At 42.6% G+C, this 17,749-nt stretch overlaps 1 protein-coding gene across 6 annotated transcripts in view; it reads left to right on the top strand.

Moving 5' to 3' along the window:
• Positions 1-5,740: 5,740 nt before the first annotated feature.
• Positions 5,741-17,749, top strand: part of kif21a (kinesin family member 21A) — a 40,007-nt gene continuing 27,998 nt past the window's right edge. For 4 of the 6 annotated variants that reach the window (XM_057836969.1, XM_057836967.1, XM_057836965.1 and 1 more), the window contains exons 1-3: positions 5,750-6,047; positions 16,094-16,316; positions 16,961-17,143. In XM_057836969.1, coding sequence (XP_057692952.1) covers positions 6,004-6,047; positions 16,094-16,316; positions 16,961-17,143 — 450 coding nt within the window. In that variant the 5' untranslated portion in view covers positions 5,750-6,003. Of the gene's footprint in view, positions 6,048-16,093; positions 16,317-16,960; positions 17,144-17,749 lie in introns of all 6 variants that reach the window. The other 2 variants (XM_057836964.1, XM_057836970.1) reach the window with 2 other exon arrangements.

Raw genomic sequence — 17,749 nt, 5'->3', positions numbered from 1 at the left:
TAGACATTATGCACAACAACTTTGCTAAAGATGAGGCGAATAACTGGGTAGCTCCACTTCCATTCCGCTCACCTAGGCGGCGCCTACCTGACAATCGGCAGCAGGCCTACAATCGTTTAATGTCGCTCCGCAAAACGCTGAGAAGAAAGCCTGAAATGAGAGCGCATTACGCTGAGTTTATGGAGAAAATATTCAGCAAGGGCCATGCCGAACCAGCGCCCGCACTGGCGCCAGATCAAGAGTGCTGGTATCTCCCTAGTTTTGGCGTTTACCACCCGCAAAAGCCAGAAAAAATTAGGGTAGTCTTTGATTCGAGTGCTCAACTTGACAATGTTTCTCTCAATGACGTGCTCCTCAAGGGACCAGATCTTAACAACACTCTCGTAGGAGTTCTGATGCGGTTTAGGTCCGACCCATACGCCGTTATGGCAGATGTGGAGCATATGTTTCACAACTTTGTAGTCCGAGAAGACCACCGTAACTACCTTCGTTTCTTGTGGTTCCAAAATCATGACCTTGATGGAAAAGTGCAAGAATTTAGGATGACTGTCCATGTGTTTGGTAATTGTCCTTCCCCATCAGTCGCCATCTTTGGACTGAAAAGAACAGCCATAGAAGGAGAAATGGAATTTGGCAGTGACGCAAAAGAATTCATTGAACGGCACTTCTATGTAGATGATGGGCTAAAATCATTCTCTTCCATAGAGCAGGCCATTGATGTTCTTAGTAGGGCACAGAAGATGCTGGCTCAGTGTAACATACGCCTGCACAAAATCTCATCCAATTGTCCTCTCATAACAGGAGCCTTTCCAACCGAAGATCGTGCTGTAGGCATGCAAGGTCTTGACATTGGGCAGACTACCCCACCAATGCAGCGCAGTTTGGGCTTAGGATGGGAGCTGTTGACTGACCAATTCAAGTTCCAAGTAAGAGTAAATGAAAGGCCGTTCACAAAAAGGGGAGTTCTGTCAGTTATCAACAGTGTGTTCGACCCACTTGGTTTTGCTATTCCAGTAATCGTAGGAGGTAGAACCATACTCAGAGACATTTCCACAAATGTTTCAGAGTGGGACACTGAACTGCCAAAAGACAAATTAGAACAGTGGCAAAAGTGGAAAAGTTCCCTCGGACACCTACAACATCTTGAAATTCCCAGAATGTACACTTCAATACCGCTGTCTGCAGCCCAAAGAATAGAGATTGACGTTTTTTGTGATGCTTCCACAAAAGCCGTAGGTGCGGTAGCATACCTCAAACTCACAAATGAGGACGGACACAGCGAAGTGGGATTCCTCCTCGGCAAAGCACGTTTAGCTCCTAAACCAGACATCACCATACCCCGACTTGAACTCTGTGCAGCAGTCCTGGCCGTGGAAGTAGCAGAGTTGGTTCTAGAGGAGCTGGATGTCACAGTCGATCAGGTGAATCTTTACACAGACTCAAAGGTAGTGCTTGGGTACATCTCAAACACCAAGAGACGCTTTCACGTTTATGTGCACAACAGAGTCGAACGCATCAGGCGCTTTGCACAAACTCACCAGTGGCATTACGTGCCCACACACTTAAATCCGGCAGACCATGCCACACGAGCGTTGCCCGCTGAGCAACTCTCCAGCTCCACCTGGCTCAGAGGCCCAGCTTTCCTCTCCAGGTTGGACCAAAGTCAAGTTCGAAGTCAAACCTTCGATCTCATAGACCCAGAGACTGACTGTGAGTTGCGTCCTGAGGTAACAACTTGCACTACCACCCTATCAAAAGGCCAGTTTAATAGTGCCAGATTTGAAAGGTTTTCAAGTTGGAAGGTGCTGCAAAAGGCTATTGCCAAACTCCAACATATAGCTCAATCATTCAAGAACAACTCTGAGGTTTCCTGTCGTGGCTGGCACAACTGCAACAAACATTTAACTGAAAAGTCACTGCAACTAGCCAAGACCACGATCATTCGCACCGTTCAAAGAGAGGTCTTCGCAGAAGATATTGGATGCATTGAAAAAGGCACAGCTCTAAAAAACTCAAGTCCACTCAGCAAACGGAATCCATTTGTTGACACGCAAGGGCTCCTTAGAGTTGGAGGCCGACTAAAGAAAGCACAGTTGTCTGCAGAAGAAACCAATCCCATACTCGTCCCTGGAAAGCATCATCTTGCTCAGCTCATAATAAGACACTTTCACGAAAAATTATGTCACCAGGGAAGGCATTTCACGGAGGGAGCAGTCAGAGCAGGGGGCTTTTGGATTGTGGGAGGAAAAAGAGCAGTAAGCAGTGTGATTTTCAAGTGCATCACATGCCGCAAATTAAGGGGCAGGCAACCTGAACAGATCATGGCTGAGCTACCTGAAGACAGGCTGTCCACGGACCCTCCTTTCACAAATGTAGGCCTTGATGTGTTCGGTCCCTGGTCCGTTACAGTGAGAAAAACGCGTGGTGCTAATGCAGATGCTAAAAGATGGGCAGTCATATTCACCTGCATGAGTACACGTGCAATTCATATTGAAGTGATTGAGTCAATGGACACATCGTCATTCATTAATGCACTGCGTCGTTTCTTTGCCATCCGAGGTGGTGCCAAACTCTTGAGATCTGATTGTGGGACAAATTTTGTGAGTGCCTGCAAAGAGCTCCAAATAGACAAACTAGGCTGTCACAATGACAAAATAGGCACATTCTTGAAAGACAGTGCGTGCAAATGGCAGTTTAATCCTCCACATGCATCCCATATGGCTGGTTCCTGGGAACGCATGATCGGCGTCACCCGAAAAATCCTCAATGCAATGCTCCTTGAACATCCATATGGGAAGCTCACACATGAAGTACTCGTAACATTGTTAGCTGAAGTCACCGCAATTGTAAATGCACGCCCGCTAACGGCTGTTTCTACAGATCCCGAAAACCCAGTCATTCTTACTCCTGCGATGCTACTCACGCAAAAGGTTGGCACACCACCGATTCCACCAGGGCAGTTTCAGACCAGTGACCTATTCAAAGCCCAATGGAAGCGCGTGCAGTACTTAGCTAATGTTTTCTGGAGTCGTTGGCAGAAAGAATACATCGCAGGCTTGCAGGTTCGTCGCAAGTGGAAAATAAAAAAGCCGAACCTTCAAATGGGCGACGTTGTTTTAATGAGGGAGTCTCTAGAACATAGGAATAATTGGCCACTCGGACTGATCACAAAATCTTTCCCAAGTGAGGACGGTAATGTCAGAAAAGTTGAGGTTAAGATTTGCCGAAACGGCGAGAATAGGTTTTACATTCGCCCAATTCGTGAAGTTGTGCTTTTGATGTCTAAGGATAGCATGTAAAACGAGTTGTTGTTTTGTATCGTTCATTAGTTAAGGGCTGACATCTTGCAGATGTCAGGCGGGGAGTGTTATGTCCTCTGGTCTTATGTTGACTACTTTTTGGGTTTAATTTCTTTCTAAGATTGTACATTGTTCATCCGTCCACAGGATGTCGCTATTCTAACTCAGAATCTTAAGTTTTTCTTTGGTATTGCTGTTTGCGCTCGGCTTCCCCTAGTGGCGACTTGCTGTAAGCAGCAGGCAGAAAGAACTTTTTATTTCAGTTGGAAAAGAGGCCTTGAGGTGTTAAGACGTTGCACACCTCCTCTGCACCATACATCGTTGGGAACCCTTGACAAAACAAAATCTTTTTACCACACACACACACACGCGCACACGTTCACGCGAAGAAATAAATGAGAGGAAGGAGTTTGGGCCTCCATTTTTCTTTGTTGGTTTAGCTCGCTGCCAAAGTCGAGTAGCCATACGCTCGGCTGAGGGCAGAAGACAGGGGCTTGATTTGTTGGTCCAGCTTTTCAGTGCATGAACAAATCTCAGACTCTTTCAAATGAGGTTAAATTTTTATAAACAACATGCAATTCTTGGGATTTGTTTTGTAAATGAATTTATGCATATTATTTTATTTTAAACAGTAATGTCCATAACTGTGTAATATTCTGATATGTTTTCTGGGGCACCCTGAAGTGCACACAACGTTACTGTTGTTTTGGTCACGTGATGCGGGAGTGCGATTGAGAGGCACAGCCTGCCGAGAGCCCCACACTGTGTTCATACTATTAGCTCTGTGTGTTAATAAGGAAACAAAGTTGTCAGCTTGTCGTGGGTTCGATACCTTTGTCAACAAAAATCCCAAAACAAGACCCTATGCACCAGAGGTGCCGGATCTGCCCAAATAAGTCCCAGAGCACAGGGAGGCCAAAATCGAGAAGTGTCAAATTGGTGGTCAAATTAACCCCTGGATGTGAGTAAAAATGTGTGGGAAAGGATGGAGAGGGGATCCATCTCTGGGCGTAGGAGGGAGTGTTTAATCTATTTAATTGAACAGTATCACACTTCGATGCCACAAGATGTCACCAAATCTCAAATATCCTATCTGCTGACTAGGATGCAAACTAATCCTGTGTTGCTTTTTGCATGCTTGTACATGCTTATGACTAACTCGAGCAACTGCAAGGAAAAGTTGCCAGGACAACGTACATGTCATAGAAGCAAAACTGATGAAAACAATTTTAATGATGAAAAATGTCAAAATCAACTCCTGTAAGTCCTGGTCTGTAGTTTCATGTAACCCAATTGAAGTGAACAATTTGCGTAGTTTTGTTTTTCCCTAAACCTCCGTCTTCGCCATTATTCATTCTTGTGCTTCTACAATGACTCTCACCTCATTTTTATCTTCTACGTTAGAGAAATGCTGAGATCTCAACTCCAAAATAATTCAGTAATGCCATCTACAGGATTCTACGTGTCAATACAGTAGTTTATCATCCTGAAATTCACAATCGAGTGGCACGGTGACAGTGGTTAGCACATCCGCCTCACAGTTCTGAAGCCTCCAATCCCGGGCCTTCCTGTGTGGAGTTTGCATGTTCTCCCCTTGCCTGCATGAGTTTTCTCCGGGTACTCCGGTTTCCTCTCAAATCCCAAAAACATGCATGGTAGGTTGAGCGAACACTTTAAATTGTCCTGAGGTATGATTATGTGCGTGACTGGTTGGTCGTCTCCTTGTGCCCTGCGATTGGCTGGCAACCGATTCATGGTGCACCTCGCCTTTCCGCTGAAAAACTTCACAATTGCATGTATGTTAATGGCACTAAAGATTTGGATACCACCAGTTAATATAAACGTCTACAATTGTAAATATTAATCTTTTTAACATTTTAGTACAATTTTATTTAACTTTAATGGGCAAAACATGTAGATAAAACAATTTAGGTACAGTTCCGGAAAGTGAAGATTCTCACATTTGCGTCTCGGGACATCAGTGTGGTGAAGTATCCGACCTTTTTGTTAAGTCGACCAGTGATAATTGAGCAACCCCAGCCTCTCTGCTCTGATGAAAATGGTTATGAAACAGTAAAGTGGTACTGGAGAATCATTTTAAATAATAAAAAAAATATTATTCAAAATAAGTTTATGAAAGTTTTTTTTTTTTTAATTGAACAATAGACATTCACATCACAAATAACAATACAGAAAAAACAGTTCACACAGAATATAACCTTGTTTTCTTTTACATAGACATACAAAAATAATCATTTAAAGGAAAAAAATGCATTTTATATGCTAAACAATTTTGCATAAGCTTCTTGAACAGACTTGCATTTATTATGTTGTATCATATTAAGTGACGTGAAATGTTATTAAAGGTAACAATGTGCAGTCCGCTGGTTATGACGTCACGCAAGTGGGCGCGGCTTTGTGACGCATTGCGGTTACCTCCCCGCCCGGCGGCGCTCCTCCACACGGTGCGTGCGTGCGTGCGTTTGCCCCACACGTTTGTTTGCATGCGCGTTCACGCGGACCCTGTTAGTGCTGGTGCTGGTCCTGGCTGTGGCTTGCGCACGCGCGTGGATGCAGCCACGGCGTCGGTGCAGGTAGAAAAAAAGAAACGTCTTATTTTTGGCGTCCATATCGACATGGCGGCGTCCGGCTGGCGGTAACTAATTCTCCCCGTTCTATATTCAAGAGGATAACGTGAGGAATCATGACGCCGGGCCAGGATGAAAGTTCGGTCCGTGTGGCGTTGAGGTGAGTGCAATTTTGTGTATATGACACCTGTCAAGCTAGCACGCTAGCGCCTTGGTGGTAATGCTGAGTCGCCAACCGGTTCCGCACCGGGCCCGGCGGCCGACTTGTGCAGGCAGCTGTGGCTGGCTGGATTGGTGTGTAGGCCGCCGGGCAGGTGCTCCTCAGGATCGGTGCAGTGTGTATGTGCCTAGATGAGTATTTGTTGGGGTGCGTGTATATAACGGTCGTGGGTGAAAAAATGTAACAGACAGACAGATTTGAGTACAGTATCTGACTCTTTGTTTGGATACGTCGTGCTGTCATTGGCCAGCACTTCTCATCAAATAATGCGACATATTGTTGACTATGACGTCAAGTTTCACACACTGACCTCTCGCGCTCCCTTTCGTATTCATGATGATGTACTTTTGTATTTCTCCCTCTATTGTTGTTTCTATATTGTATTTCTTCAACCACCTACGTTTAACCTCCCTCCATCCATTCATCTGCCTTACTAGTTATCTCATCCACTGTTCCTTTTGCCACCCAGGCCTTTTTTGTGACTGCCCCTGGTCACCTCTTGAATAAAGCAAGCTGCCTTGAAAGGTCGCTTGTCTAGAAATAAATATATGAATCACTCTGTCTCCACCTGGGGTTCGGGTTTGCTCATTTTTTGGCTACAATCTGTGTCCTTTTGCGTAAACTCTACTTGGCAACTCATGCTAAGGGGAAAGGTCCCCCTTTTTTCATTGTTGTTGTTTGTTAATGCTGCTGTGTCAATAATGCATGGTTTTTCTCAGTTTCCCCCAAGTACAGCATTGTAAAGGTGTTAACAAAAGAGTATAGCAGCAGTTTATTCTATTTCAGTTTCCAGTGGAGGAACTCTTGTGGGGTGTTGCTGCTGTCATTTGACTGTGGGCTTTTTCCCCAAACAAGGATGCAATTACCAGAGGAAATGTGGGCAGCTTCTCCTCTATTTCTCCTCCTATATTGTTATATCATCTTTTCTTAAAATATTTTTTTACTCATGAAACCCAAATAGAGAAGAGGTGCTGACCTTTGCAGTTAACCTGCAATTAAAAGCAAAAAATTTGCCAAGTTCAGTCCATAGGCAAACATCCATCTTGTTTGGAAACGTATTGTAAGGCATACATATTTTTAAGTTTCTAGTCTCACTTTGGGTAATTAATTTCAACTAGAGTTTGAAAGCTAAAATTTTAGGTACAGGTGAGTTTCAAATACACTGTTACTTTAGCAAGTAGAAAAAACTGAGGAAGTACAATGCATTTGCATTTCACTTTATTCAAATTTTGTCTCCAAAAAAACTCCCAAGTCAAGCTGCAGGAGTGCAGGGGTACTTAAATGCTCACGTTGCGTCATGTTTAGCAAGTGTTTTGTGTATCCGCTTACCAGTATATGTTGTGTAATATGCCCATGAGTGTACACCTGAACTTCAACTGGGAACATTGTAGAATGATCATGATTGGCTGCCATTGACAGCATTAGACATCCAATCCGTTTGAACTGGGAGGGGCTGGCAGTGGTCATTCACTGTCAACCCCTCCCAGTTCAAATGGATTGGACGTCTGTCAGCGTCAATGGCAGCCAATGAGTTAAGAACATTTTAACTGTGTTGCAGCACTATGTAAATAGTCTGGAGTACTTGTACCATATTACTGGCAGTCCTAGCTAGCTACGGCTGAAAGAACAGCAGGGCCTCTGTTGAGATAAGCGGGGATTGAGGAAAAAGAGGGTTTCCACGGTGACTGCAAGTCTTTCCATTCCTTGGCGACACATACACATGCTCAGAGGCACTCACGCACACAGGCACTTTCTCCAATACATGTGATCTCTTCCACACACGGTCCCTTACATCACACAGACAGACATCTCTTTTATAGCAAAGAGGACGATACAATGAGTAAATACAGGGGATCCGCAGTCTTCACTTTGCTGCACTGGCCTGCGTTCTGGTTGCCTTAAGAAAAAAAACAATCGTCTTAGCAACAGTCACTTGACAAAGGTAACTACAGGAGATCACATTCTCAACTTTTCTTCTCCCACCCATTTTCTGGTTACCCTGTACCCTGGTAGCTCTCACTGTAATAAAAATGTTAAAACTCAGATGAGTGCATTGATTTATTAGGAGCTGCGCACTTTACAATTTTACTCAACACACTGTATGGCACTTTAGAACAGGGGTCCCCAACCTATTCCACTAAGGCACACTGTGGGTGCAGGATTTCATTCTTACCAAACAAGATGACAACACTTTTTCCCCAATCTGGTGTTTTACAAGTGCAATCAGTTGATTGCAGTCAGGTGTGGCTTGTTTTAGCAGAAGCCTCATTGGTTCAACTGTCTCTGCTGGATCGGCTGGAACAAAAACCAGGACCCACAGTGTGCCTTGAGGACTGGGTTGAAAACCCCTGCTTTAGAACAACCACAGCTGCAACAAAGTGCTGTACAAAAAACTCAAATATAAGACAATGTAACTTAATTTAGAAGCGAAATGAAAAACTATACCATGAAATGAATGAAAAAATGAATGACAAATGATTTGATTACAAAGTTCTTGCCAGGGTTTGCTGCTGTTCAGGCTGCTGGGCAGGAGAGTGTAATGACATTAAAAAGATCTGTAAAGACCTGAAGGCTTTAGCCAGCTCAGTGTAATGAGTGGAAAGCATGCAGCTACATGTTTAAGTGGATACGATTTTGTAAGCCTCAAGCCTTGGGATGAGGAAGTCAAACAGACCTGAAGTCAGCTGATGAGAACAAATAGCTGATAACACCACAGTTTATGCCAAAAGAGCATACGACAGGAGAAAAAAGGTCTTAAATAGCATTATCATGTGAATTAGAATCATATTTTGAGACGATTCGACTATATACAACAATTTAGCAAAGCGCAGATGACGAGAAATTAGTCTTTTAATCAGCCAGTTAGCCACGCCTACCATTATATGGCTGTAGCGTCCCCAACAGGTGGATGACGTCAGCGGGAGACTGGGCTCATCGGTTTTACTATTCAGCCCATTGAGGGGGAATTATTCAGAACGAGGAATAGGTTACGAAGAGAGCCGCAAAATGTCATTGTTTCAGTCTCTCTACTCCAATATTTTTACACCATATTCTTTTTATCCAAGTATTTTTCCCCAATAGCTAAATAAATGGCTTGAGAAGGACCATTCAGTCCGTCGAGGGGGAACTATTCACAACGAGGAAAACGCGACGAAGAGAGCTGCAAAATGTCATTCTTTCTGTCTCTTCAATATTTTTACAGGATATTCTTTTTATCCAAATATTTTCCCCAATTGCTAAATAAATGGCATGGTCATGACAAATAACAGTCTTGTGCTAAATGGAATATGAAATAATAAAAATGCACTTATTCAGGACGACATGGCAAAATTACTCCATAATGGTCAAAACTGTCGACTTCACCTTTACTGTCGCACCTCCCGAACGATATTTTATGACACCTAAATCGGACATATGTCATTTCCCTTCCCCGGCTTCGGAAAATGTAAACAAACCAAGAGGCGTGACAGCGAGGCGACATGCTAACCCGAACCGAGTGATGTTTCAAAGTCTTTGAAGTGGAAAATCACACATAACTAGCCCGGATTATTTGACATGACGACTGGGTTGTCGATTGTCTCTGCGGATCGGCAAACCGCCCGGCGGAGAGCAATTTACAGTTCGTTCCCCGGAGGAGGGTGGCTGCAGTTGTTGTGCAGCTAACGTGCATGAAGAGAGCTTTTTATATGCCTATCAATGATCAAACGTAAGTAGTCCTATATTTAAAGAAAGTTTGTAGTGTGTTTACTTTGTAATCGCTGTATTCATATTTGACATAATACAAAACAAAATGTTTACTCACTTCCTCGTGAGTCCAATGGTCCCACAGTAGTAGGGCTTGTTTTGGTCACGGTGAATGGGAACCTTCTGAAACTCCAAAAGGCTCACACGCCTCTCCCTCATAAAGCAAGATATTTCTGCAGCCGTTTGGCTGGTGTGATGCGAAAAATAAATGTATTAATCCGCAAAATCAGCTGAATCCTTAGTCCTCATACACAACAGTACGCCTGTTTAGTGAAGAGGACGCCTTCACCCGTACACTTCACAGCACCCTCCTCCTCAATGCAAGACCGAAGCCGTAAGTCACTCACTTTCATGGCGCGGGATTCAAAAAACTAAATAAATATAGCGATCGCTTCCACACACATCCAAGCGGTCCATATCATTCAGGAGCATAAAATACCGCGTGTATTATGAAATAAACATGCTTTTTCGTGTCACATGCACTTTAAAGACCAAATGTGAAGTAAGGTTGGCCAACCATGTTTTTGAATAATATCAATGGCTAAACAATTATAAGCATATTTTCGTTATTTTTTTTAACGCAACCCTTCCAGATTTTTTGTTTAACCCATAGCAACGCCCTTGACAACGAAAATGCTTTTCGTCGACAGTCTTCGGACATCTTCGGAAATTACGTCACACCGAGAACTGCGAGGGAAGTCTGCCATAGTATTGTTGCATTGCTTCTCAATAAGATGTCACGGCGGTGTGTGGCGATGTATTGTTTTCAATTTAAAGAAAAGTTGTATGAGTGGCCAAAGGATAGCAGGGCACGTAAATGGACATCTTTCGTTCGCACGAAATTAATGAATTTCATGCCATTTTTGAGTAGTGTTCTCTGCTACAAACACTTCGAAGATGCCTGCTTCCTCAACTGGTCTGCTTATGATCAAGGATTTGCAAAAAAGTAAGTGTGAATTTTTGGATAGATGACTGATGACTTTGTCAAAGCAGAGCTGCCAACTGTTGTGGAATGAATAGCAGAAGGTAGCGACGCTAGCTGAAAGGTAACTCGAGGCAAAACCCCGATCGTGTTGTTGAATAAACAGCATAAGCAAACTCGTGGCAATCCCCGATCATAGTTGTATTGAGTTCATTTTGCTACACTTATAAATTCGTCAAAACTTTTGTTTTATCCCAGGCAATAGTAGGTGGTTTATTTACCTGACATGCTTCGGCGAACACCCCCGCCCCCGTCAGAGGGTCCGAAGGCGGAGGTGTTCGCCGAAACATGTCAGGCAAACAAAAGCTAACGTCGCTAGCCTCCACCGTTCATTCCACAACACAATCGGGGATTCGTCAAAACTTTTCTTTTATCCAAGGCAATAGTAGGTGGTTTATCCACCTGACATGCCTCGGCGAACGCCCCCACCCCCGTCAGAGGGTCCGAAAGCGGAAGTGTTCCCCGAAACCCGTCAGGTAAACAAAAGCTAACGTCGCTAGCCTCCACCGTTCATTCCACAACACAATCGGGGATTCGTCAAAACTTTTCTTTTATCCCAGGCAATAGTAGGTGGTTTATCCACCTGACATGCCTCGGCGAACACCCCCGCCCCTGTCAGAGGGTCCGAAAGCGGAAGTGTTCGCTGAAACACGTCAGGCAAACAAAAGCTAACGTCGCTAGCCTCCACCGTTCATTCCACAACACGATCGGGGATTCGTCAAAACTTTTCTTTTATCCCAGGGAATAGTAGGTTGTTTATTTACGTGACATGCTTCAAATCATAAAAATAATAACAACCTATATCTTACCAATCTTGTAATCTCTATGGGTCTTGTCTCCATTCCATGTCAGGTAGTCTGGGCACATTGTTTGCATCCTGATTAGCATCTGGCTAATACATGTACGGTCCAACATAAAATTCCAACCTCCTCTTCCTCCAACTCTTCAAAAACTTGGATCTCCTCACTTGGGCTCGATCTGTCGCTTATATCGTTGTTTGAATCATTGAAGGGCTTTGTATGGCGGCCGTATGGAGCGCTGTCATCGCTGTTCTCGGTGTGACGTGTCACTTCCGGGTTCGTCCCCTTTCAGGTTCGAACTTCGGAAACGCGATTATTTTGTCAAATATACAACATATAAATGATTTTTTTCATGCTTTATTTGTTGGACAATGTTTAATTACTTTAACTGACCCTATTTGGCATTTTATGAAATTACTTCACATTTGGTCTTTAACTCAGTTACTGCCATTGACGGTAATAGACCTCCAATCCATTTGAACGGGGAGGGCTATCAGCGATTAGTCCCATCCCCATTAAATCCCTGTCAAAATAGAATGGACGACTATTGTTGTCAATGAAAGTGAATGATTTAAGGTCTCTTTAGAATCGGGAGAATTTTTGTAGACCAAAAAAAAAAAAAAAAACCAACAACAAAGAATCCAGAGGTGGATGAAGGCTTGGGCCCAAATGGGACAGTCGTGTCAATAAGGCAGCCTCGACGGCGCCGAAAGCCCCCATGAAGCCTCTGCTTTGTTCGCAGCCACTGAACCGAAGTATTCCCTCAGTAGACCTGCTGCTAGCTCGCCATGTTTGCTATCGGTGCCACCCCTTAAGTATGTGACTGACAGCTCTTTCTGGCAAAAAAGCAAAAAGACTGCAGAGAGTTTCCTGTAAAGGCTTAAAACAACCACGAGGACCTATAGGGTCAGTGAAAAAAAACTGTGGAATTTAGCATTGATCTCTGCAATTGTGGTCAGGTGATCCTTGAAATCGAAATTGAGCCTTAACAGCAACAGTAGATAAAATAATTTTGAAGAACAGTTACTGGTCAGGAAGGGATAACAACAACCTTTAGTCTCAAATAATCTAATCAACTTCCGTCTGTTAAAATCATAGGTTTACTTTACTGTTTTAGATTTGAAAAACAAATGACTTATTATTTGAATTATTTAACATGATTAGTTGACATTAAATTGATAAAATGAAAAAGATGAGTATTCCAAAATATACTTCTTTCAATTGAATATACGTACTACATAGAATTTTACAATAGATCACACTAATTTGCAAGATCACGTATAAGAGAGCTGAGATATTTTTTTGTCTTAAAATGTACTTCCATAGTAATAATAATTAATTTGAACATTGCACTAAAAACTTTAAAACAAATAAAACATTGCATGTTTGTTCCAAGATCTCACACATTTAAAAAAATATATATCGTATTGGCCCGAATATAAGACGGCCCTGATTATATGACGACCCCTTCTTTTTCAAGACTCAAGTTTGAAAAAAGACTTTTTGAACACCAAATTAATATTTATACTGAAAATAATTACAGTAAATCTGAAACAAATGATTATAACAATATATTTGAGAGAAAAAGCATGTTATTTTGCCTCATTCAAAGCTTAATATCTGAACTTTTAAATATGTAAACTTAAGTGCAATCACATTCCTAAATTAATGGCTTCTGGTTTTTGAAATGTAAATAAACAAATCTATTGTGATAAAACAACAAAATTGCCATAACTGCATTAACCATCAAAGTGTGGTCTAACTGTAACAGTAGTCTTGAAACAAAACTGAATAAGGAAAAACATTGCAATAAAATAATTCAAACTGGTTAAACCTGAGAGTAGCTGAGATTTGTCATGACAGAACATTACTCCTCAAATTCTGCATTCGCTTCAATGATATCTGGCGCCATCTAGCGTCGTAAATGGGTATAATGTCTAGACCTGTATATAAGACAACGCCCAGTTTTTCGGTCTTGTTTCAATGCAAAAAACACAGTCTTATATTCGGGCCAATATGATACATATATTATAATGATGAATAAACGTTAAACATTCTAGGATGCCCAATTAATACTCTTCATTTTGTCACTAATAACATAAAACAGAGATGCACACATTTTGACCCGCCACATCAGCCGTTGATAATGTGTGGGACTCGCACAAACAGAATCCCTGCCGACCCCTGTCCTCCCTTTTTGGAAAAAGTGGTGTCCAAACAAACAAGGTGGCTCAAAGTCCTTGTGCGGTGTACTGATAGCAACTTTGGCCACTTCCTGCAGGTCAAAGTTAATCCGAGCGCTTAGGGAAAATGGGGCTGGTGAGCTATTAGGAGCCCTAGCATGAGGGTGATCAAACAATTCTGATATGAGAAGGGAAAGCCCACCATTTTTTTCCCTCATAGACCTGTAGAACACCAAAAGGTGTGCGCTTCTAAATTTTCTATTTAAAAAGACATTACAATCCAAAATCATTAGTGGTCTAACCCATGCGCACCAATAGTGTATTGTTTCACACTAATTTCAAGAAGCAGGACTGGAAAAAACAATCCACCAGATACACACCAGTTTAGATTGGTAACATAGTCCTCAATTATATAAATATGAGGATGATAAGGCATCTGTGTCCTATTTGTGAACCCCACTGGAGTTACATCGTAGTCCTATTTGTGGTACAGTGTCCACTTTTAGGCACATGTTGGAGCATGGCAGGATGCGGAGTTCAGGTCTTTTTTTTTCTTTTTTTTTTTGTATTAATCCCCATCCTCCTCCACCCCTTCCATTTTCAATCTCTTGGCATGTTCTAGTGGGTCAGACCACTTTGATATCCTCTCTGGATGGGATTAGGATTTTAATTCATCCGCTGCTGGTTCCCATGACAACAACATCCTATGTGTCAAGGTCCCATACTGTGCCAGAATAGTGTGTTGTGTGTGTAGCATTACTTGGAGTATGGTTTTCTCAACAAATGGGTGACTCTTGTGTGCACTAAAAAAAAAAGATAAATTTGGTGCGACATTGGTTGATTTCTTTAATGGCCAGAGAACAGTTCATTTGTAAGGTGCACTGCCATTGGTTCATTTGTTTGTGATGCAAGTAAAGTGTGTGCCAAAGTTTTCACCTATTTGGTGCATGCCAAAAGCAACCAAATTTACTTGTTGGGTGTGTAGTGTGCATAAGTGACTAGTGAGAACCAGGCAGCATGTCTCTGTTCGAGCATTCTGATGAACTTCAACCCCCAAGATCTCTTGTCCAGCAACCTTAACTTGCCCCGTCCCAAATTTGTAACCCCTCAAAATAGATTGCCACAGTTTTTTTTTCTTACATTTATCAGTCAGGCTTTTAGGCATCCAGAATGAAACCCCTCACAGCTTGGTACTCTGTTGGACTGTTGCCATTTACCAGGATCTTCAATTTCCTATTGACATTTAATAATGACTCACTATGATTGCCAATTAGAGCAATAAATAAAATCTTTTCAGAAATGGTCTTTTAAAAAAGTAATACATTTTAACTCACCTGCTAGCATGATTAAGTACCTGTCAGAGCATCTTATTAAGAAACTCATGATGCACTCTTGATTACTGCACCTACAAAAATCATCTTTTCTTTCATGAAAGTCCAGCATCCAGATTAGCTAGCTCCTAGTTGAAATGGGCTGGACATCTATCACCATCAATGGGAATGAATAAAAAATGTTCAATATAAGTCCCTGCCACAGTTAGACGAATTGACACCAAATTTTCATTGTTCAGAGATCTTTTCTGTTACTGGGATTTTTACGACACAAATGGTTTTGCGGTAGCCAAAAGACGTCACAACAATCGTCAGATTCTTGCCCTGATTACACAGTTCAGTCTCCTAAAACAAAGAGTGTCCTACCCTCATTGTAGTGGATTACAAGTATTACGTATGTGGTGCAATTGCAAGCAACTCCAAAGCAACCTGGACTTGTCCCAGTACTTTGTTGCTCCCACGGTGTCGGTGCACTCAGCACCAGGCTACGATGTCGCACTCACGGACGCACAATGGTCGCACTGTGTGGGCCCCCAATCATTGTTTTTGAAGCACAATAAGGCCGTTATCCACACATACACAGATGCTAAATCCTGCCAGGTACTGTTCAACCCGGCTGAGGGCATCAATGTTAGATCTTACTCCTTTAAATTCTACACAGTGACAAGCAGGCTTCTAGGTTGATTATAGGGAAGAACTTGAATGAAAACTTATTCATGTTAAAGAGTTTAACACAATTTGAGAATGATAAATGGAAGCAGTGAAATGAAAGCACACACAATTTAACACAAAACTTAGTAAAGGTGTTGTATTGTCATTGTTGTGTCTGCTTTCACTCAGTATTCAGTAACTTCAAACATTTTACACATTGATCTAGCTAAATTGCTCACTTTCAGACCATTGAAAATTGGTGGATTTGTTTATTTTTTGGGTGTATTTCCCTCAGGATCCGTCCTCAACTTGCACGGGAGAAGATTGAAGGATGCCACATCTGCACGTATGTGATGCCTGGCGAGCCTCAAGTCATTCTGGGAAAGGACAAATCCTTCACATACGATTACGTTTTCGACATGGACTCGCAGCAGGACGCCATCTACCAAACCTGCACCGAGAAGCTGATTGAGGGCTGCTTTGAAGGATACAATGCCACCGTCTTTGCGTATGGACAGGCAAGTTGCAGATTACTTAACGGAATGTGCATGATACTGCCAAAACACTGAAACTTTCTCTCCCTTTTCTGTTCATATTGGAGTTTGCTTTCCCTAAACTCTTCCGGTGACTTTCTCTTTTATGAGTGGTCTTTTCTTTCCCCCAGTGCTTGGCCGGGTGCTGGGTGGTTTCAGAAACATGTCGTCTTCTGGTACAGGGTTAGATGGGCACTTGGTTCTGAAATACTGTCAGTATTCAATCAGCAGCAATGATCAGGTTGTGCGCGTTCACGCAGGAGCGAGCAATCAAACGAGGCGTGTTTACGCCCCACTGCTGCATGGACTGTTAAGGTTGTCTTTGATCGGGATAGCATAACGTCATCAAAACACTGAACTACTGGGAATTAATGTGAAATAAGATTTTTTATTTTTTTAATCGATGTATTATTTTAGTAGCCCCACAGAGTCAGCATTTGGAGCATTCTGGTGGCCCTGACGATTTTAAAAGTACGCCTGGGCCACCGAGCCATTTGTATTGTCGATCCCTGCTGATGCTGTCCTTTTTATGTGGCTTACACATTGCAGCAACATATCATACACTGTCTTGACTTTTGAAGCTCTTCCTACATTATATTGACTTGTTTTTCCTATCCCGGCATGTGCAGACGGGCTCCGGTAAGACGTACACCATGGGAACAGGCTTCGACGTCAATATTGCAGACGATGAACTGGGCATTATACCCCGTGCCGTACACCACCTTTTTCGAGGCATCGAGCGTCGCCGGCAGGCTGCTCAGGAGCAGGGACGGCCCACGCCAGAGTTTAAGATCAACGCTCAGTTCCTGGAGGTAACCAGCAGGGCGACAGCTGTCATTATCGACAGGGGGGCGGGGGAGGGGCTGTGCGGTTTAGGAGGTGGCGATAGAGGAGTTAACAAGGGAGGTCAACAACGTTGGGAGGCACTTGTGCCCCTCCGTCAGACTTTGACAGCACTCGCATTCCAAAAAAGACGAACTGCAACCCGAGTCACGATAAAATGCAAATGATCACATATGAAACTAGGCAACAGGATTAATCAAATTTGAGCTTTACCTCCACCAAAGCTTTGACATTTTCTTGTAAAAAAAGAAAAGATAGTATGTAACATGGAACATGTCCTTTCTAGTAAAAAAGCAATCGAAGTGTCCACATTGTTTTTGAATTTTTAAATGCTTTGGATTATAAAAGATATATGTATATCAGGCTATCAGCAAGAATAGGCTCCTGCACCTCACCATCCCTCGTGAGGATAAGTGGAACAGATAATCAAGAAGGCATATATATATATATTAGGGCTGTCAAAATTATTGCGTTAATGGGCGGTAATTAATTTTTTTAATTAATCACGTTAAAATATTTGACGCAATTAACGCACATGTCCCGCTCAGACGGTATTCTGCCTTTTGGTAAGTTTG

This window comes from Corythoichthys intestinalis, chromosome 5 (assembly GCF_030265065.1).
Source record: "Corythoichthys intestinalis isolate RoL2023-P3 chromosome 5, ASM3026506v1, whole genome shotgun sequence".
NCBI classification, from domain to species: Eukaryota; Metazoa; Chordata; class Actinopteri; order Syngnathiformes; family Syngnathidae; genus Corythoichthys; species Corythoichthys intestinalis.
The sequence above is the reverse complement of the archived record's forward strand: the minus strand, read 5'-3'. Positions and strand labels throughout refer to the sequence as shown.